The 21,434-nt window shown below is 42.0% G+C and overlaps 2 protein-coding genes across 2 annotated transcripts in view; one reads left to right on the top strand and one right to left on the bottom strand.

Moving 5' to 3' along the window:
- The first annotated feature begins 1,716 nt into the window (after nucleotides 1-1,716).
- Nucleotides 1,717-6,652, top strand: LOC138200036 (TMF-regulated nuclear protein 1-like). The gene has a single exon (XM_069152414.1). The coding sequence runs from the start codon at nucleotides 2,162-2,164 to the stop codon at nucleotides 2,798-2,800; it is 639 nt and encodes a 212-aa protein (XP_069008515.1). The 5' UTR covers nucleotides 1,717-2,161; the 3' UTR covers nucleotides 2,801-6,652.
- A 1,679-nt stretch (nucleotides 6,653-8,331) lies between these two features.
- asap3 (ArfGAP with SH3 domain, ankyrin repeat and PH domain 3) overlaps nucleotides 8,332-21,434 on the bottom strand; it is a 32,468-nt gene continuing 19,365 nt past the window's right edge. Inside the window, exons 14-26 of the mRNA XM_069152413.1 lie at nucleotides 15,219-15,385; nucleotides 14,898-15,031; nucleotides 14,629-14,720; nucleotides 14,320-14,500; nucleotides 13,289-13,374; nucleotides 13,038-13,153; nucleotides 12,885-12,952; nucleotides 11,870-11,977; nucleotides 11,486-11,708; nucleotides 10,985-11,276; nucleotides 10,654-10,864; nucleotides 10,370-10,501; nucleotides 8,332-9,898 (exon numbers count right to left, since the gene is read on the bottom strand). Of these exons, the coding sequence (XP_069008514.1) occupies nucleotides 9,824-9,898; nucleotides 10,370-10,501; nucleotides 10,654-10,864; nucleotides 10,985-11,276; nucleotides 11,486-11,708; nucleotides 11,870-11,977; nucleotides 12,885-12,952; nucleotides 13,038-13,153; nucleotides 13,289-13,374; nucleotides 14,320-14,500; nucleotides 14,629-14,720; nucleotides 14,898-15,031; nucleotides 15,219-15,385 (1,885 nt within the window). The 3' untranslated portion in view covers nucleotides 8,332-9,823. The remainder of the gene's footprint in view (nucleotides 9,899-10,369; nucleotides 10,502-10,653; nucleotides 10,865-10,984; nucleotides 11,277-11,485; nucleotides 11,709-11,869; nucleotides 11,978-12,884; nucleotides 12,953-13,037; nucleotides 13,154-13,288; nucleotides 13,375-14,319; nucleotides 14,501-14,628; nucleotides 14,721-14,897; nucleotides 15,032-15,218; nucleotides 15,386-21,434) is intronic.

The raw sequence follows: 21,434 nt of genomic DNA on the forward strand, positions 1-21,434 counted from the left end.
GGATAAAGACCGGAAGAATATCTTTTGGGTTTTCTGTCATTGATTCTTTCTATAGGCACCTAAAGTCCATTCTCTTCCCTCCTTTTCATTTGCCTTTTTCTTTGTAATTTTTGCATCTCCCACTCTTCTCTCTGGAGATCAGTAAAGCTAAAAGCAGGATGAGAGCAGTCAGTGCTACTGCAAATGCAATGCCAATCCTGAGATAAAAGCAAAGCACTAAGTGAACACTCAAATATGCAAGCACATAGATCCTAACACACACCGCACATCCACCTCTGACCCGCTAAAAGCCTCTATTGTTTTGATTCACTTGAGCGGAAGGCAGTTATATAAAAACATTGCTTCTTGGGGCTCCACATGCACCAATGTTACCTTTTTCTTCTTTTTTTGTGTATGTGTGTACCTCCGAGTGTAATTCAGTGAATGCATACTGCATCTTACTTTACATACCCTGATCACATCACTTCTGCAGTGTGGCCACATAACCAATCAATACTTGTCTAGGCAGAGAGGGTAAGCTGGGCCGTGGACTGGATATTACAGTGAGGGGAGAAAAAAAAGGAAATATGTGATATGATGATGATGGGGGTTACTATTACAAAAGTCCAGTCAAAACTGAGCAGAATTATATGTCACCGAACCAAATTTTAATCATTTATATTTTAATTTTAATTGCTCGACTTGCACATTAGAAAGTGGCATCAGCATCTGGAGCAACCTTTAAACGGGCAAACTGTAAATTGTTCGGGAAACACTCTCCAAAGGTTTGCTCGGAAACTTTCCGGGAATGTTTCCAGGGAGCAATTCCTGCAACGTTCTGATGTCCTCATCTGTTCCCTAAAGTGATACAAATGAGAACACTGGGGTGGCTGTAGCTCTGATGGTTGCCCACTAATTGAAAGGTTGGCAGTTCAATCTCAAGTCCTCCTGTCCGCATGCCAAAGTGTCAGTGGCCAAGACACTGAACCCCAAGTTGCTCCCGATGTAGGTGAGCAGCATGGCAGCTCTGTCACTATTGGTGTGTGAATGTGTGGGTAAATGGGAGGCAAATTGTACAGCGCTTTGAGACCATTTAGGATTTTGCCATACATAGAAATGGATATAATTGGATTACAGGGCAAGCTATGTCTCTCTGTAAATTAACATGTTGTGGGCTACAAATGGTATAATCTGCAGAGAGAATGTTTTTATATACCTGGTATGATATCTTAGCACCATACTAAAATGCACTTACTGTGTTGTACAAGAGAACTCTTTGAGATACAACTAGTTGATTTCGCAACATTTGATGAAGACAGTCTTGGCAGAAAATGTGATGGCTTCAGACACCAACAGCGAGTAGTCATTGCTTCATTGCTTCGACAGTGACTGATAACACTGTTTATTTGCCTCTAGGGAGAAACTAAATGTACATGTGTGTGTCCTGCTGTTTATTTGTATGTTTTTGGACATGTAATCCTCCTTATGCAACAATGTGACTTTCATGAGTCTTTGACAGAGGAGGATATATCATTTGACTGCACGCTGTCAAATGGGTCAAACAAAAGAGGGGAGTGCCGGGAAAGGGCGGTAGTGCTGAGCAGCAAGGTGATTAAAGGGAGAGAGAAACTGGAACATCACCCCCTCCCTCCGGCTTTTGCCATTTCAAGTCAAGGCAGTGTTGCTAGGGGCAACCGACCGAACAGTAGAACGGGATACGGAGGGAAAAATGGAGAGGCCAGCTGGTGAGAGGGATGGCGGTAAGGGAGCTTGGGAGAACAGAAAAAAAAAGTGAAAAAGCATCACGAAGGCAGAGACCTGATACGTCCGCATCTCTTTCCCCACTCTGCCTCACTTGACTGGGCAGATCTGATCCAAGCACAGCTCCAGATGATGACGACGAAGGACAGTCAGGCGGAGATCACGACAGCCTGCCAGCATCAGCAGCAGAGGGGAAGGCTGTCCAATCATCAGCTGACGTGCTCATCGGTTCGGCAGCCAATGAAATGCCAGGACGCACCCTCCCCAGCACAAGCCTGGCTCAGATCTCTTATTAATGAATGGAGCCGTTCCCAGGCTGCATCACTGCACATCTCTTCCCGCTCTTCTCAGCTGCTCCCTACTCTGACACAGGAAAACAGGGGGACGACATCAACAGCGGCTGTAAGGACAAACACTGGCTATGAAGGGACGACAAAGAAACACAGAAACCCATGATGAGGACACAACTGAGGACATGGCAGCAGCTATTAAAAGCTCGGACTCGCATCTTGATCTCGACCAAACGGATCCCTTGTCTCCATCATCATCATCATCTTCTCCCCCTTTTCCTCCACTGGCCTTGCCACCTTCTGCATCTGCCTCCGCTCTGCTGGCACTGGCATCTCCAGCCACCAGGCGCTCCATTTCCATGGGAGACTTCCGGAGGGTGACAGGGGCTCTGCTAGCTGGTTCTGAACCCCCATCCACCTCTGCCACGGCCCCCTCCTCTAAACTTGTCACCCCCAGCTCCAGCATGGAGTTTGAGGCAGCTCGGCGGCGCCTCCTGGAGGTGGAGGAGCGTCAGCGAGTCATCAGAGAGATGGAGCGGCGACTGGAAGAGCTTCGGGAGGTGTTTGTACGCTCAGAGCAGGAGGTGGTGGTTCACGGGGAGCTGGTGTCGCGGATATCTACTGGTGCCCAGCAGGGAGAGCTGCACGTGGCAGAGAACAGCCAACGGCTGAAGAAAGGCTTGAGGTTCAAGAAACATCGACCCTCCATTGTCTTTTCCTCCATGCTTGGACTTCGCACGTGCCTCCCCTGGCCTGTGAAGCTCAAATAAGACAATAGAGGCTTACATATCCTCCATCTCTTTACGAATGTGCTTCTACCTGGGAGGATAGACTCCCATTCTTTAGCTATCACTCACTGACACGGCTGCTCTACAGTTTCCACCTTTCAGCTCTTGTATCCTGAGGCTGGTCCTCTAGGGCTTTAGAGTGCCTATAATAATCACAGACGCTAGTAAGGAGCTTCCTGTTCAGTGTATTTCTGAGGAAATTCTCTAGCTAGAAAACCAATCAAACCAGTACCAGTGCAATGTGTACAGGATGTCATTATAATCTTCATTGTTTTCACAGATACTTTGCTGCTTGCAGTGTGGTGTGGTGTTGGACTTGCATAAGAGAGAGATTTATTCAGAATTCATGGTGTTTGAATGAGTCATTTTTCAGGTGATGTGGAAGGACACACTCAGACTGGCCTGTGAGGTATTTAGAGCTTTGCTGTACATCGCTTAGCTTGTGCTGGAATGCACAAAGAGCCCATGTGGGTTATGTAATGTTAACCTTTTCTGAAGGAGACAGAGGGAAAGAGTGAAATGGCAAAAAAAAGAAAAAGAAATGATGAAGATAAATTTGAAAAATCTGCCTCTGAAGCCCGTCAAGAGAGCAGGGAAGGGCAGTGAAAGAGAAGGTGAGGTCACGTAAAAAAAAATTGCTGCACTGTTATATAAAACCGAGGGTGCAGAAATAGGAAAGAGTCCGAAAAAAAATGTAAATTGCACAAATTATAGAACTTAGTTGGCTGATACATACAAAGATACCGTGCCTTGGCTTCTCTGAGACCACTCGTCCACTATCACAGCATCTGTTTTTGGCAGCATAAACAAGGAAAGAAATTCATGCTGGGACAATTCCACCTGTGGCCTCTTTTTATCCAGTCACCTAGCAACCGCTGATCTCACTATCCTAAATCTGCTTTCACAAACATACAGAATGTATCCAGCAGAGCGGTGTCACTACAAGATAGCTGTAGAGACCCCTCTGAAGGATTTAGGAGCCAAAACTACTACTGCGTTTATTTAGAAATCAATTAGGACTGGCTGTACAGTCAAATATAATTGATAGAAGCCGGTTATTAATGCTGTCCATTAAGATTAGGAGTTACACTTTTGGAAACTCAGGCATGCTCAGCAAGGGAAGCAAGGGTAGGCCATCACTAATTTCTGATTTATTTCTTGGCATTGTATGACAATATAAAATCTATTTAGAGTTATAACTTTCAACCTTAGAATGCACCGAGTATAAAGTGTGCACAGCCTCACTGGCGTCATGTCACTCTTATCTTTTAGTGGCATAAGGAAGTTAAACTGTATATTTTCATTCAGGGCTCGTTCGTGTGATATGTGCGAACAAGCGTTTCTGTCTGTTGAGAGATTAACCAGTAATTATCTTCATGCACTGAGATCTTTGTCCCAGAAGATGACCTAATTTTTACATGTAGATCACTCATTTTTTGGCCTAATTCTTCATTTCCCTCCCTCCCATTACTCTTCTTTTTTAAATTAAGGAATCTCTTGCATTCATCTATTCCACCAACCCTGTGTTCCAACTGTGCGCATAGAATGCACAGCCAATACACCGGGGATGTCTATTTTTGGCATTTGAAGGTTATGGCAGAAAGGCAGGGATCTAGTCCAAGCGCAGCATTCGTTGGGAAAAACATGTATGGCGATGTGAGTGCGTGTCAATTGTTTGCAAGTGCACAATCCCTGATGGTGCTTTGTTTGCTCTCCGATCATAATTGACCTCAGCGAAGAACAAAGGAGCAAGGCTGTTTACAAAAGAGGCACATGACTGGACTGTATAATTGCTCACTGTAGGTTTTCATCAAATCCATGTGCACTTAGGTTTTGTTCTGTAGTTGCTATGATACACGATTGAGAAATGTTACCGCGTCATTTGAGATGCATTAGAACTGTCTCTTTGTCTCTGTCAAGTGAAGAATGGCAGAAGAGGACACCGATAGATTGTCATTAGACCAGACTTCCTGTACAAGAGACCCTGCAGGCAGAGTCAGAAGAAAAACACGATCCATGTGAGAGTAGCCGTGTTGACTAAAAGCACGAGTTTATAAAAATGTAGGTTGATGCAAATCAATTTCAATGAGGCCACACGTTAGCTCTGGGTATTTTTGAAATTTTTTACTTTTAAGGGCTTAAATGATCAGTTTGTCTAAGCTCCTTGGGAGCACATTTAAAGGGGCACTCCACCAATTTGACGCATGTAGTTCACCACTTAGCCTGTGAACACAGATGTCATCAGGGTTATTTCAGCTTGGGCTTGAGAAGTAACATTTTTAACACAACCCGTTACAGACAAACAAGTATGGTTCGTAAGAAGTGGGAATTTAGGAGGCAGCGAGGTCCGTTTTATTGAGGATTTTAATCAGGCTATATAATCTGTTCCCAAACTTTACAGAATTGCCGGAGTACCCCTTCAAACAAAGAAAATGTTGGAGATTCAATGTTACTGTTTAGCAACTGATTGCCATGATGACCTTATCATTGAATGTTGGCTTACTCTATATAAGCATTCCACATGACCAAGGTACCTACTGCTTGCCGTCTTTGTGCACATCTATACCAAACATATTCAGCTAAGTTGCCAGCAGAATGCTTTTGAAAAAAAAAAAAGGGTCTCATAGGCCTTAAACATGTATTCATGGTCCTATGTACATAGCTAGAGTTATACCTGCATATACAGCTGGCCTATATATTGCTTTTAATATGCCTTATGTGGTATTTGTGCGTTGGCAGTTACATTACTGATGGTGATGATCTCAATGATTAAGGTAATGATAAACTTGGTAAACTCGTGACCATCATAAACCTCATCTGGAAACATCTTTATCTCAGCAGGAAAAAAAAACAAAACACTGTAGTCATGCACTGCTGTGGGACTGCACCTTTTTTGTGTTTTCTTTGAATGAAAAAAAAAAAAGACTTTGTTTCCCAAAGATCTCTGGGCCCACTTGCAGAATGAATGTAATGTTGATTGTTACCCAAGTTTTTGTGTGATTTTTTTTTTTTCTGGACGCTGACTATACAGAATAATCAGATCTATCTTGTTTGAACCTGTGGTTGGCAATAAATGCTCTTGTATTTGTTTCATATATCAACATTTGATACAAGTAATTATAAACTTACTCTCTTAAACTTAAAGGAGTAAATGTTTGGATTACTGGAAACTGTTGCCACAATTCTCACAGCCCTTTACTGACACGGATGCTGGCCAAGCACAGGTCCAAAACCACCTTTCTGATGTTTATTTATCCTTTGAATGTTTTACTATTTTGTGTTGTTGTAATGTGGTATAATATGTACTTTATGTTTTGAGCAGAGAACATTTAATTTTCTCTACGTCAGGTGTTTGATAACTTTATTCACAGAACAATATTTTTGTGGTCGAGAGCTGTATATTTAGGATGAATGTTAAGTCAGATTTTCACGCAATGTTATTTAAAATGTTACATGCTTAACAGTTACTGCAGGTTTGGTGTTGATTTGCTTTCGAGTCTGGATATCAAACAAAGTAATTGTGTTAACTGCAGGATTAAAGATCAGCTGAAATGAAAGTTAGTTAGCTCCAAACCTGGATGTTCCTGATGTGATGGCATTGCTTTTAAGAAAGGCTTTTTTGCTTTCTACTGCGAAGTGAAATAATGAATGTTCTGCCCTGTTTTAAGGTAACATTTGCTACCACTTATGTAGTTTACTTGACACTATTATTTACTTGAGCACAGAGCTACAATGTACAAGACTAGAAAATATTAGGATTTCAGTTTAAGCATTATAAGTTATTTTTTAAAGATAGGCTGAATTATTAGAATAAATGGACTAAATTACTCAAAATCTTGCAGAATTTGTTTTTTCTTGTCTCCTAAATCGGCTACAGTCTCTGTTGCTGTTCCACTGAAAATTGCTAAGATAAAGTGCTTAAATCTTTGATGGGATCTCTAAATTTGACGTCTTTTGCAGTTGCCTGGGAGGTCCAGCAGCTATTAGGGTCACCTTGCAGCAAGCCACAGCAGCAGAGGGCTAGGTTAGCAGAAATCTGCTCTTTGACGTAACAACATGCTGCAGGCCAGAAAGGAACAAACTGTGAAAAAAGCGTCATTAGAACATGGACTTAGCATGCCTTATTTTATATTGAGTCACAGTGTCACTTAGTCGTTTGCCTGCCCATTTAAGTCATCTGATAATGTGGGTAAATGGAGGTTAGATAACCCGGAGTTCAGATGGAAAAGGCTGAATTACTGGAAATATATCCCACTTCCAAGTGCTCATTATTGCAAACCCGGATTTGTGAAGTTACATTAAGCTGATGATTTTGCCGTTGCTCACTTAATGAAAGGCATTAGATGGCTTTTGCACATACGGGTCTTACTATCCTGGGTTTTAGAAAGTTAGAATATCCTCTGTTATATTTTATTTATTTTTTAGAGATTAAAGACCAATATACATATAAACTAAAAGTACTTGCATAAAAGCTGCTAATAATGGACCCAGGCCAAACTTCTCTTCCATCCAGGAATCATATAAATCCAGAGATTAGTGCAGGCTTTATTCTGCATTTAATGAGTGTGGTTTTTTTTTGTATACATTGTGTGCATTAGTGTGGGCAGACAGCACTAATGGGGAGATATGGGTGTGTGTATTGGCTATTCAGTCGGCAGAGGAGAATAGGCTGTGGCGTGGTGCGTTTTTTTTACCCTGGCTGTTAGCGATGGGGCCGGTTACATAAGTGACAGGTTGGAATTTCATCATCCTGGCTCTGGGACGAACGGTCAGGGCTAAATAACATCCGGACAGAGACAAAATGAGGCTGGCAGGACAGGGAGCTGCACGGAAAACTGCCAAGAGAGATGGCTGGAGAGATTTAGCTTGAGGGACAAATAGAGGTTTGTAGGAGGGTAAAAAAAAAAATGCTGTGAGGATATACGAAAAGAAAGGAAAAGTGCAAAGGCAACTGTCTAAACCTACATATTTAATTTGTTAAATTTGTCTGAAATGCTATCACTTTGAAAGATAGTCTATAATACTGCGGTTTGTGAGCATATGGAAGGGCTTTACTAGGAGGATATTGCAACAAGCAATAATATTTAAGTCAAAATTTGCATTTTGCTGGTCTGATACTGGGCCTACATTTAATTAAAGTTTGAGTAGCCTATATAAACATTTTATTATTGGAGATTAGCATATATTTAAGATTGACTATACTGTTTGTTATAATCTGGCAGGATTTAATTTGAATCTATTTAATTGCTGTACAATAGTGACATTGAAACAATTCTATTTTAATGTACTGCAGCATAGATGTTCAGAAAGCAGTGCGGGCCACTAAAACTCTTGGTCACAATAAATTGAACTCATCAGGAAAATGTTCTAGGAAGCAGGTATGTGCCCACACTCACTGAATAATTTAAGTATATTTTGCTTATATTGAGCATAAAGGACTGAGTACCTTTCGTCTGCATCCTGGAGGTACAGAAAGTTGTCACCTAATTTACAGCATATAAGACGGCATTGCACTTAATCAAACATGTTTAATGTGTACAAATATATGCACTGCTAATGTTTACATTCGACAGAGTTCTTAATTACAGTTATAGTCTAATGCAGCCATCCTCTGCCTCCCTCACACAGCTGATAACCTGCTTGTCTCGTGATTTCCCTGCTTAGTCATCAACACTGTAACAAGACAATATCAACAGATACAAGCGAGCAGACTCCTTATCAGTTTGCTTATAATTGCGAGGAAGTACACCTGCCCACCTTTGTTCTTCACTGTAAGTGATGTTCAGTTCAGCGCGACAGGATCCTTTCTGGAATGATTATGCAACTGTGTCTAGTCCCTTCTTTTTTCTGTCTCTGACAGGCACTTTATATTTGTAATAATAGTCCTTTTATAATACATAACAGTTGTAAGAACACTGTAGATGAGTATATGTCAGTTTTAGACAAGTATGTACAACAAATAGAGTGTAATAGCTGTGATGTGGTACATTAGGATATATGTTGCTGGTATATCAAGTGAAGCGGTGACACCTCTCCTACTCCCAGAGCTCTTCTTCTCTAAAGGTTCCTGAATCCTGGATGCTACCATGCGAGTATATTAAGTGCATGTGTGCTTGTATGTAACTGGTGTGAAAAATGTGGGCCTACAGTAAGGAAGTGTGTCCACTGAGCAAATCACTGCAGTGGGGTGCTATTACTAACAAGCCCTCTATAAATGCCATTTCTTGGTAGGGCAGAGAGAGTCTTTTTTTTTTTTTTTCTAACATACCGTCGTTATTCCAGGTTCTCCAGAGACTGATGCCTGGAGCCAGAAGAAACTGGATCCTCCACTCTCCCTGCAGCCAGTGAGCTATGCCCAGATTCAGGATGGCTGAGCTTAAGTTTCAGATTGGCTGCCCAGACTCCTGGCGTTTAGCTGGAGACAGACTGGCAGGCACGTCCCAGGGCAGACTGCGGCAGACGCAGGGCAGGTTTAAACCTCTTTTACAAGCCTCAGTATACTTTGATTTAAAAGATGAGACAGTTTCCTTTCAGAACAAAATCTGTACACATTTAGAGCTCTTCCAACTCCTCTGAAGATTTCTTCTGAGTTTAAAGTGCCTTAAAGGGTTTTGCCCTGAAGAGGTTTTGCCTCTACGTACAAATCCTCGATCAGAATCGACAGCTTGAACATCTGATATACTAATGAGTGATTAATGGTTGAAGGGACGTCAGAGCAGATTCTACCCCAACCATGAATACTTTACTTGTACCTTTTTAAATAGTTGTTCAGGGTTTTAGACGACAAATGAAAGGCTTTATGGAGTTGTGAAAGAACAGTCATTTACATCTTCAGGTATCCCTTGTTCAGTCCATCCACGTGGAAAAATTCTCAGTTTTCTCAAACTTGTAGTTTGAGTTAGATCCAATAATAAAACACTGTCCTTTCCTGTAGATAAATTCCACTTGGTGAAGATAAGGTTCCATTCAGATGGTTTTGTTTTTCTCTTTTGAAGTTTGGCCCATTCAGTCTGTCAGTTTGTGTACATAGTTGACAGGAAAGGTCCCGCTCCTGGAAGGTTCCCCCTCTATGTGACCAACCTGTTAGGATAAGTTAAAATGAGTGTATAATGTCAACACATGTGGACAGTCCATGGTTGTGTCTGAAATCCCTCTCCATTAACTAAGTGCACAATCGGCCATTTTATTTTAGTGTTTTAATTCTGTGTGTAAATTTGCCCTCAAAAATGCAACAATAGAACAAAAAAAGTAGCGTTCATGGCATGAACACTCTGTTCTGATCAAATATGATAAAACCATTAACTGATGACAAAATAAGACCTACAATGACTCGACAACTGACAATGCCAGTGATTAGTAAGTGTTCAAAATCTTTATTTGCTGCTCACTACTGAGTAATCTACTAAGTGTCCATTACATAAGAAGTAGTGAATGCACAAACATGGCGGTGATTTCAGACACAATCGTCTATATTTCACTTTACAAGTTCATGTGAAACCAGCAGTGTGGTAACGGACTGGAATGACATCAAGAATCTGTAGTTGCACTTACCCACCAGTGGGGGTCATTAGTGGCCATGACCACAATGATTTCATCTTTGAAAAAGGCAAGCTGCTCTGAACTGACTGCCCGGCAGTCCACTAAAGCCTTGACACGCTTCTGATGTGGCCTGCTGCCAGAAACCTGGAGGAGACATGTAATATAGTTCTCAGTGTGCCGCCAGCAAATTCATATTGACTGTGAAATCTCTCTATTCAATTGAAATTGAAGACTGTGACACAGGACTCAAAACAACAGGTTGAATACAATACAAAGAGGTTTCTGTGTGGTTGTACCATAGCGTTCCTTCGGGGTCGTGGGGCGCAGGTCACTGTCGGTGAGGATGAAGGTGGTGGAGCAGGAGCTGCGGTGAGGCCTGTACTATTCCCCACTAAGCTGCAGTACAGCTCCTCCTGACTGCCCACACAGCTCGTAGACAAAACGCCACACTTTGCCTGGCTGCCTCCTCCACTGCTGGTGCGACGGTATGACGTGGTCTTCTCTGAACTGGAAAATGACACAGAAGGAGTATTAAAGCTTGTCCTCAGAATAGTTTTAGGGGGATAATAGTATTTCATTTTTCATTTTTAGACCTGGCATCAGCTTGATTTGCATTTTCTTTCTCACCTGACAGGCCCTATGTGATTCTGGGAGGATACTGAATTGACACTACTTTGGGACCCAGAGCTAGTACCCATTTGGCTCTCCCATGTCTGCTTCTGTGACCTGAACAGACCTCCCTGTCCATGGGGAGACCTAGGGGGTCTCCCGCCTTGGCCTTGGGTCTCTGCATTAGTTGAAGGATGACTGTGTCTCGTCTGTGTCTGGGGACTGGACGAGTGGGAGGCTGGGTTTGAGCACCGTCGTGGAAGGGGGTTGCCGTCGTTTGTTGTCACTGAAATCTGGGGGTCTGAGCGACCTGTGGAGGTAAAAAATACAAAAAACAAGCCAGAGAGCAATATTATATATTTATAAAATGAACATTCATTCAAATTATACAATTATTCAAAAGTGTTTGATCTGGCATCCTGCGCTAGATCACTGGTTCATTAAGGAAAGTTTCAGTTGAATTATTTATACATATATTATATATATATTCATACAGGCGAACTGTACAAAGCAGCTCACCTCTTTGGATGGATTTTGCTGGCAGTGGTGGAGGCATTGATGCTCCAGAGGGGGCGCTATTGGCAGGAGGATTTCTATATAGGAAATCTAGATTCTCGTAAGTTTGACAAGGCCTGCTACCTGTACTAGCATTGGCACCATTACTCCCACTCCAGCGGGCAAAAGCAGATCCACCACCTCCATTTGATGATAGAGGAGAGCGGTTTTTGGGTAATGGACACACCTGAAAAAAGGTGAGAACAATCTTTAAACTTTCTTTCATTTATTTGTATCACATTTTCTACCTTGATACAAAAGACTGGAATAGAAAGCCAAGGACAAAGACAGTAATGAGAGTTGTTAAGGGTGTGTGTGTGTGTGTGTGTGTGTGTGTGTGTTGTTTACCCTCTCATCCAGGTCATCCTCGCTGTCGTAGAGCTCCTGAGACTGTGTCTCCCACATGAACTCCACATGAATCTGAGAGTTAAACTTCCCACTCTGGGCCAGCTCCAACTAAAACATACAAACATGCACACACACGAGATGTCAAACACTCATAATACTTTATTACTTTTTTTTTTTTGTAACACACATACCTGTGTTAATTGAGGTCTGCTATGAGGGCCTGCCTCTGCAATAAGTGATAAGATTCAACCTACTTTGCTCTATGAAACTTTGTTTATTTACACTGCTTCGTAGATTTGACTCCTTATTGCTTCGGCTTTATGACTTTTGTTTTGATTGTAGATTTGATTGTTTTAGGTAGAGATAAGTACACATATTTCAATGTTCCTGTATTAGCTGTTAGAGTTTTCTACACTGTTAAAAGATAATGAAAAAAGAACAGACAATTGACAGGACAAAGACGGCATGTGTTGGAAGTGTGACCTTGGGGTCAGCGCATGTTTCAAAAACTGAAAAATTCAAAGAGCTTGTCTGCATATAACTGCAGATCTTGGATCAACAATCATCTCAAAGGAAGCTAAAAATGATACAAACAATTAGAAAACTGGGATTTTACAGCAATTTACTTGTTTAACTTTTGTCATTTTTTTTCACAACAGGCCAGTAGAACAAGTTGTCCACAATCAAACAGGATATTACACAAGGCAGGTCTGATTCAGCAGGGCAGATGGCCGGTAAGAAAATAAAACCAGTTTATAAATGAGACACACTGGGACCTGATGAGGATTGAATTCCTCGTCCTGGGAGTCCTAAGCTGAGCTTTGCTGCAAAGGGAGTTATTTCAAGGTAGTATTTCTAGCTGTGGAAGTTGTGTTGTTTTGTTTCTGGAGTAGCTTCTCTGGTAGGTATATTAATGTTGAAACTTGATTCCTCAATTGAGTCTACTTCCGAACAGTGTGTGTTCTCTGAATGTTAGAATTAAGACTTTAAAGTTGAAGGATAAGTGGGGTCTCACCAGCTCGATGCATTGTGTGTGCTGCAGCCTCCTGGCCACATCTAGAGCCGTCTCTCCCCCTGAGTTCACTATACGAAAGAGAAAAAGATTCATGGTTTTTTTTATTCATCTCCCTAAGTAAACAAGAAATACAATTAATAGAGTAAAATGTACCTGTGTGAAGAGCCGCTTTTGCTTTGAGCAGTAACTTCAGAGATTCAGGCTTGTGATACAGGACGCTGTAGTGAAGAGCCGTGTTCCCTTCTGCTGTTCTCTTCTCCAGACAGTTGCTGCAGAATGAACATATGGTATTAGACAGCTGGTGTTAAAATTTACTAAAGAGGACCAAACAAGTCTACAGCACAGAACGTCCTTAGCCAGCCTTTCAAAGTAGCTACAAATCAAACTACTTGTTAGTGTCTGACCTGTTCTGACAGAGGAAATCCACCAGTGCCAGAGAGCTTCTTTCCTCCAGACGCACAGCAAGATGGAGAACTGTCTCTTTGATCCCCTTAAAAAGGAAGAAAAGACAACAAATGAGGTCAATTTTTTTTTTCCCTTAAAGAGATATTCCATATGTACAAAATATTGTTTATCTTTAAACCAAGTGCAAATTAACTGTCAGTCATTGGCCGGAAGTGGCTGCACTTTGTAACTGAAAATCAGGCCGGCCTGAAGATATGTTGCCAATGAAGCTTATGTGAGAGACTGTGCAACTTAAACAATCCTAAAGCTTTAAGCTTTATCTGTTGATGAGGAGTGCAAAAGGAGGAGCAGAGGAAAAACCGAAGTGCCTGCGTAATTCAATGAGCCTGTCTTATTCGTTCTCTAGAGACATGAGCTCTGACCTAGAAGCTGGAATAATAAATGAAACCCAACCAACGCAAACAAACGGCACATACATACACACAAGGAAGCCAGCCGTACTACACACACAGCTAAAGCTGAGTAGGAAGTTCATGACAGGAGGGTAAAAAGTGATTAAAGACGAGAAGGCGAGGTGTTGGGAGAGACAGCAGAGGAGGGGAAAACGAGATGAGAGGCTGAAGAAAGAAAATGGGAGGGAAAGATTGATTAGAGACCAAAAGACATGGGAGGGTCTCTGACTACACACCCACATGAATCATGCAATCACTCAGCCGTACTTCATATACTGAAACGATCCACACACCTCCAGCGTGCAGCATGTTGTGACAACCTTCGGATGATTATAATGTGTTTATTTCACCCACAGTTCTTTTCGAAACATCTCAGCTTTAAACAAACTGGGTGGGCGGCCTTGTGAGGATGTAGCTGTCATTCAAACTAAATGCATGACATCTGTGGGAATGTTAAGAGTTTAAATTTATCACATAATAATATTATAATTATAATATGGGATTATTACAAACATTCCCACTCTAACAACAGGGCATTTTTAAGTGTGTGGAAGTCTACGGCTATATTTTATCTTTACCTGTCCTTCAGCAGCTGTGAGTGGTTTGGCCAGGTCTGCTCCCTCAGCATAGAGCTGCAGAAGAGAAGTGATGTCACGGCTCCTCACTGCATCATACAGCCGGCCAGGATTTGCTTCCTCTCTGCGTAGGACGTACCGACGTTCAGCATATTTGGCCACAATATACTCCTTCCTGGCATTCCTGGTTGTTTAGGAAATGTGTTTCAAAGAAATACATATCAATGTCAATTTATAATACCAAAGCAATATTGATTTATAATTATTAATTAATCTAGTAGAATAATGGTTTAAGACAAATCAGGGACTCACATGTCACTTTGTGGCAATGGTTTGACAGAGTCACTTGGAAGACCTGCCTCCATGATGTCATTGAATCTGGTATTGCCAATGCTGACAGCCAACTGGAGTGACACACAATGCAGCCACAAAGATGTGACATAAAGGCATTTCAAAGACAGACAGACAGTTACATAATGTGTATAATTAGGAAACCCTGACAACAGAAAATCCACTTTGACTGTGTTTGCATTTGTGTGTACTTTTTTTTTTTTCTTTTTTTTCATGCGTGTATTTATTACCAGCAGTTCAGAAGTGCTCAGCAGGTCCAAAGTGAGAGACTGGATCCTGGAGTAGTGGACACCCAGCTCTCTGTGGATGCCAGAGCACTCAATACAGGTCACGATGCCCAGATTGGTCGACAGCCATGTTGGTTCTGAGATAAAGAGAACAAAAAAGAAAAGTCCAAAGAATGTTAGAAACACGTGAACCTCAAAACAAATCTGAATTGATAAAGGTTTGTGGTTACAAATTAAAAAAACGGTCTAAAAAAAAAAAAAGTGCATGTCCTAATGTATTTTGTATTTAATTCCATTAATCATCATCAAAAATAACCAGCTGACCTGGAGCTCCACAGTCTGCGCAAGCCTCATTGCCAGGCATGTGTCGAAGCTCAGCAATGATGGCTCGGGAAAGTTCCTGGAGTCCGCTGTCCTGGAGGTGAAGCTGATCTCCACCCAATGCCGTGTTCAAAGCCTCCTCCTTACTATTCTGCAGCACTGACACCCAACTAAAATATGGATACACATACATATAGAACATTGTTAATTACACAAGCAAAAATATATTTGTCCTCCAATTTCTTAATTTTGTAACCGCTCACTTGAAGGGTGAGGCCACAGAGTTTGTGAAACATTGGAAACCAGAGGACTTTACTACACATCTACAAGAAACCATGTGTTTTGTATTTGTTTTTTCTCAGTTGTCTAGTGAGGAGTCATCATCACTCTCACTTTGTCAGGTTCACTACCACCTAAACACATACTGAATCTCACATCTTTTATTTCTGAAGCTCTGGGACTTTTTCCAACAAACCATTTCCATTTGTCTTTGTCCCGAGACGTACATAGCACATCACATCAAAGAAACTACCCGGAGGCCCACACACAAGGGAAGGGCAGAGGACAGAAAACCCCACCAGGCACTGACGTCCAAAACCACATCAGTACACACAAAGTTCCCTTGCTTGTGTCTTGCTTGTCTGTGGCGAGAGGGAAAAGTCACACCCAGGACCAGCTGGGCAGAGGGGGCTCCAAGAGGACAGCTTTTTATTTCTGCATCTTTAGTTTCTTTCAATTTTAGTACTTTGTCAACTCTGATTGTTCTTCTCTGCAGAAACCATCAAATGAAAGTCTGTTCCTAATTGATAAAACATTTTGATCTCACTTTTAGTGGAATTTTTTTCTTTGAGTGCAGTTTTGACTGTTTCAATGTTCCAAAAATATCGACTATACTGGACATGCCTTAGTATGACTTTTTTGTCGTATTTTTGACGACATGCTATAGTATGACTTTTTTATCATATTTTGGGAAAACATGCTATAGACTGACTTTTTTAACATATTTAGGACGACCTGCTATAGTGTGACTTTTTATCACATTTCAGACGACATGCTATAGTATAACTTTTTTGTCACATTTTGGGCGACATGCTATAGTATGACTTTTTGGTCATATTTTGGACGAAATGCTATAAGTATGACTTCCGTTGAAGTTATGTCATGCAGCACAATGGTGCAGTTGTCAGTGTCGTCGTCTCACAATCTCGCGGTCCCCGGTTCGATCCCGGCCTGGGACTTTCTATGTGGAATTTGCATGTTCCTGCATAAGTAATAATGTAAAGTATGTCGTCCAAAATGTGGACGACTAATTTATGCATGTAGTCCATGATGTAAAACAAACATCATGCATCTAGTCGTAAATGTGACAAAGTCACGCTCCAAGCGAGAACATGCAATCCACCACAGACAGAGTTCCAAGCCCTTGATCGAAACGAGTACTTCCTGATAGTGAGACGACGACACGAGCAACTGCGGAGTTGTGTGGCCTTTATTGCATGTTTGTCTGACTTACATAACTTATATGACTTTTAAACATTTTACGGAAGAAGGTACTGTGGTGGAGTGGTTAGTGTTGTCAACTTCCGGTCAGAAGGTTCCAGGTTCGATTCTTGCCCATGACGTGACTTTCCATCTTGCATGTTAATGTCATGCTTTCCAGAGCGAGTCTCGAACCTGGAACCTTCTGACTGGGAGGCAACCATGCCAACCACTGCACTGTTGAGCGCTCTTCCCTAACATGTTTAAAAGTCATATAAGTCAGGCAAGCATGCAATAAAGGCAGCAAAATAGTGCAGTTCCAAGCCAGCGCTGACAGGGGGTCTGGATCCATGTTATGGACAATAAACTTGACTTTTAAGTTATTAGTTTTGCAGAAAGATGCAAATTCAACACAGACTGTCAGAGGCCGGAATTGAACCAATGACCTTCGGACTGCGAGACAGCAACGCTGACAGCTGCGCCACTCTGCTGGCTACCACAACTTTAACGAAAGTCATACTTATAGCATGTCGTCAGAAATAGCCCGTAGATCATATTTCTTTAATGTTGTCCAAAATGTGATAAAAAGTCATACTATAGCATGTTGTCCAAAGTATGACATCATATTTTGGACGACATGCTGTAGTTTGACTTTTTTGTCACATTTTGGACGACATGCTATAGTATGACTTTTTGGTCATATTTTGGACGACATGCTATAAGTATGACTTCCGTTGAAGTTATGTCACGCAGCACAATGGTGCAGTTGTCAGTGTCGTCGTCTCACAATCTCGAGGTCCCCGGTTCGATCCCGGCCTGGGACTTTCTATGTGGAATTTGCATGTTCCTGCATAAGTAATAATGTAAAGTATGTCGTCCAAAATGTGGACGACTAATTTATGCATGTAGTCCATGATGTAAAACAAACATCATGCATCTAGTCGTAAATGTGACAAAGTCACGCTCCAAGCGAGAACATGCAATCCACCACAGACAGAGTTCCAAGCCCCTGATCGAAGCGAGTACTTCCTGATAGTGAGACGACGACACGAGCAACTGCGGAGTTGTGTGGCCTTTATTGCATGTTTGTCTGACTTACATAACTTATATGACTTTTAAACATTTTATGGAAGAAGGTACTGTGGTGGAGTGGTTAGTGTTGTCGCCTTCCGGTCAGAAGGTTCCAGGTTCGATTCTTGCCCATGACGTGACTTTCCATCTTGCATGTTAATGTCATGCTTTCCAGAGCGAGGCTCGAACCTGGAACCTTCTGACTGGGAGGCAACCATGCCAACCACTGCACTGTTGAGCGCTCTTCCCTAACATGTTTAAAAGTCATATAAGTCAGGCAAGCATGCAATAAAGGCAGCAAAATAGTGCAGTTCCAAGCCAGCGCTGACAGGGGGCCTGGAACTTTGTGTGTGGAGGATCCTTGTTGAATGAAATGTTTTACATTATGGACTACAGGAATAAGTTAGTCATTCATGTTATGGTCGATAAACTGGACTTTTAAGTTATTAGTTTTGCAGAAAGATGCAAATTCAACACAGACTGTCAGAGGCCGGAATTGAACCAATGACAATCTGCCTGCGAGACAGCAACGCTGACAGCTGCGCCACTCTTCTGGCTACCATAATGTTAACGAAAGTCATACTTATAGCATGTCGTCAGAAATAGCACGTAGATCATATTTCTTTATTGTCCAAAATGTGATAAAAAGTCATACTATAGTATGTTGTCCAAAGTATGACATCATATTTTGGACGACATGCTGTAGTTTGACTTTTTTGTCACATTTTGGACGACATGCTATAGTATGACTTTTTGGTCATATTTTGGACGACATGCTATAAGTATGACTTCCGTTGAAGTTATGTCACGCAGCACAATGGTGCAGTTGTCAGTGTCGTCGTCTCACAATCTCGAGGTCCCCGGTTCGATCCCGGCCTGGGACTTTCTATGTGGAATTTGTATGTTCCTGCATAAGTAATAATGTAAAGTATGTCGTCCAAAATGTGGACGACTAATTTATGCATGTAGTCCATGATGTAAAACAAACATCATGCATCTAGTCGTAAATGTGACAAAGTCACGCTCCAAGCGAGAACATGCAATCCACCACAGACAGAGTTCCAAGCCCCTGATCGAAACGAGTACTTCCTGATAGTGAGACGACGACACGAGCAACTGCGGAGTTGTGTGGCCTTTATTGCATGTTTGTCTGACTTACATAACTTATATGACTTTTAAACATTTTACGGAAGAAGGTACTGTGGTGGAGTGGTTAGTGTTGTCAACTTCTGGTCAGAAGGTTCCAGGTTCGATTCTTGCCCATGACGTGACTTTCCATCTTGCATGTTAATGTCATGCTTTCCAGAGCGAGTCTCGAACCTGGAACCTTCTGACTGGGAGGCAACCATGCCAACCACTGCACTGTTGAGCGCTCTTCCCTAACATGTTTAAAAGTCATATAAGTCAGGCAAGCATGCAATAAAGGCAGCAAAATGTTGCAGTTCCAAGCCAGCGCTGACAGGGGGTCTGGATCCATGTTATGGACAATAAACTTGACTTTTAAGTTATTAGTTTTGCAGAAAGATGCAAATTCAACACAGACTGTCAGAGGCCGGAATTGAACCAATGACCTTCGGACTGCGAGACAGCAACGCTGACAGCTGCGCCACTCTGCTGGCTACCACAACTTTAACGAAAGTCATACTTATAGCATGTCGTCAGAAATAGCCCGTAGATCATATTTCTTTAATGTTGTCCAAAATGTGATAAAAAGTCATACTATAGCATGTTGTCCAAAGTATGACATCATATTTTGGACGACATGCTGTAGTTTGACTTTTTTGTCACATTTTGGACGACATGCTATAGTATGACTTTTTGGTCATATTTTGGACGACATGCTATAAGTATGACTTCCGTTGAAGTTATGTCACGCAGCACAATGGTGCAGTTGTCAGTGTCGTCGTCTCACAATCTCGAGGTCCCCGGTTCGATCCCGGCCTGGGACTTTCTATGTGGAATTTGCATGTTCCTGCATAAGTAATAATGTAAAGTATGTCGTCCAAAATGTGGACGACTAATTTATGCATGTAGTCCATGATGTAAAACAAACATCATGCATCTAGTCGTAAATGTGACAAAGTCACGCTCCAAGCGAGAACATGCAATCCACCACAGACAGAGTTCCAAGCCCCTGATCGAAGCGAGTACTTCCTGATAGTGAGACGACGACACGAGCAACTGCGGAGTTGTGTGGCCTTTATTGCATGTTTGTCTGACTTACATAACTTATATGACTTTTAAACATTTTATGGAAGAAGGTACTGTGGTGGAGTGGTTAGTGTTGTCGCCTTCCGGTCAGAAGGTTCCAGGTTCGATTCTTGCCCATGACGTGACTTTCCATCTTGCATGTTAATGTCATGCTTTCCAGAGCGAGGCTCGAACCTGGAACCTTCTGACTGGGAGGCAACCATGCCAACCACTGCACTGTTGAGCGCTCTTCCCTAACATGTTTAAAAGTCATATAAGTCAGGCAAGCATGCAATAAAGGCAGCAAAATAGTGCAGTTCCAAGCCAGCGCTGACAGGGGGTCTGGATCCATGTTATGGACAATAAACTTGACTTTTAAGTTATTAGTTTTGCAGAAAGATGCAAATTCAACACAGACTGTCAGAGGCCGGAATTGAACCAATGACCTTCGGACTGCGAGACAGCAACGCTGACAGCTGCGCCACTCTGCTGGCTACCACAACTTTAACGAAAGTCATACTTATAGCATGTCGTCAGAAATAGCCCGTAGATCATATTTCTTTAATGTTGTCCAAAATGTGATAAAAAGTCATACTATAGCATGTTGTCCAAAGTATGACATCATATTTTGGACGACATGCTGTAGTTTGACTTTTTTGTCACATTTTGGACGACATGCTATAGTATGACTTTTTGGTCATATTTTGGACGACATGCTATAAGTATGACTTCCGTTGAAGTTATGTCACGCAGCACAATGGTGCAGTTGTCAGTGTCGTCGTCTCACAATCTCGAGGTCCCCGGTTCGATCCCGGCCTGGGACTTTCTATGTGGAATTTGCATGTTCCTGCATAAGTAATAATGTAAAGTATGTCGTCCAAAATGTGGACGACTAATTTATGCATGTAGTCCATGATGTAAAACAAACATCATGCATCTAGTCGTAAATGTGACAAAGTCACGCTCCAAGCGAGAACATGCAATCCACCACAGACAGAGTTCCAAGCCCCTGATCGAAGCGAGTACTTCCTGATAGTGAGACGACGACACGAGCAACTGCGGAGTTGTGTGGCCTTTATTGCATGTTTGTCTGACTTACATAACTTATATGACTTTTAAACATTTTATGGAAGAAGGTACTGTGGTGGAGTGGTTAGTGTTGTCGCCTTCCGGTCAGAAGGTTCCAGGTTCGATTCTTGCCCATGACGTGACTTTCCATCTTGCATGTTAATGTCATGCTTTCCAGAGCGAGGCTCGAACCTGGAACCTTCTGACTGGGAGGCAACCATGCCAACCACTGCACTGTTGAGCGCTCTTCCCTAACATGTTTAAAAGTCATATAAGTCAGGCAAGCATGCAATAAAGGCAGCAAAATAGTGCAGTTCCAAGCCAGCGCTGACAGGGGGCCTGGAACTTTGTGTGTGGAGGATCCTTGTTGAATGAAATGTTTTACATTATGGACTACAGGAATAAGTTAGT

Source organism: Embiotoca jacksoni, unplaced genomic scaffold (assembly GCF_022577435.1).
Source record: "Embiotoca jacksoni isolate LCO1_2020_lvr unplaced genomic scaffold, fEmbJac1.0.p SCAF_18, whole genome shotgun sequence".
In the NCBI taxonomy this organism is placed as follows: domain Eukaryota; kingdom Metazoa; phylum Chordata; class Actinopteri; family Embiotocidae; genus Embiotoca; species Embiotoca jacksoni.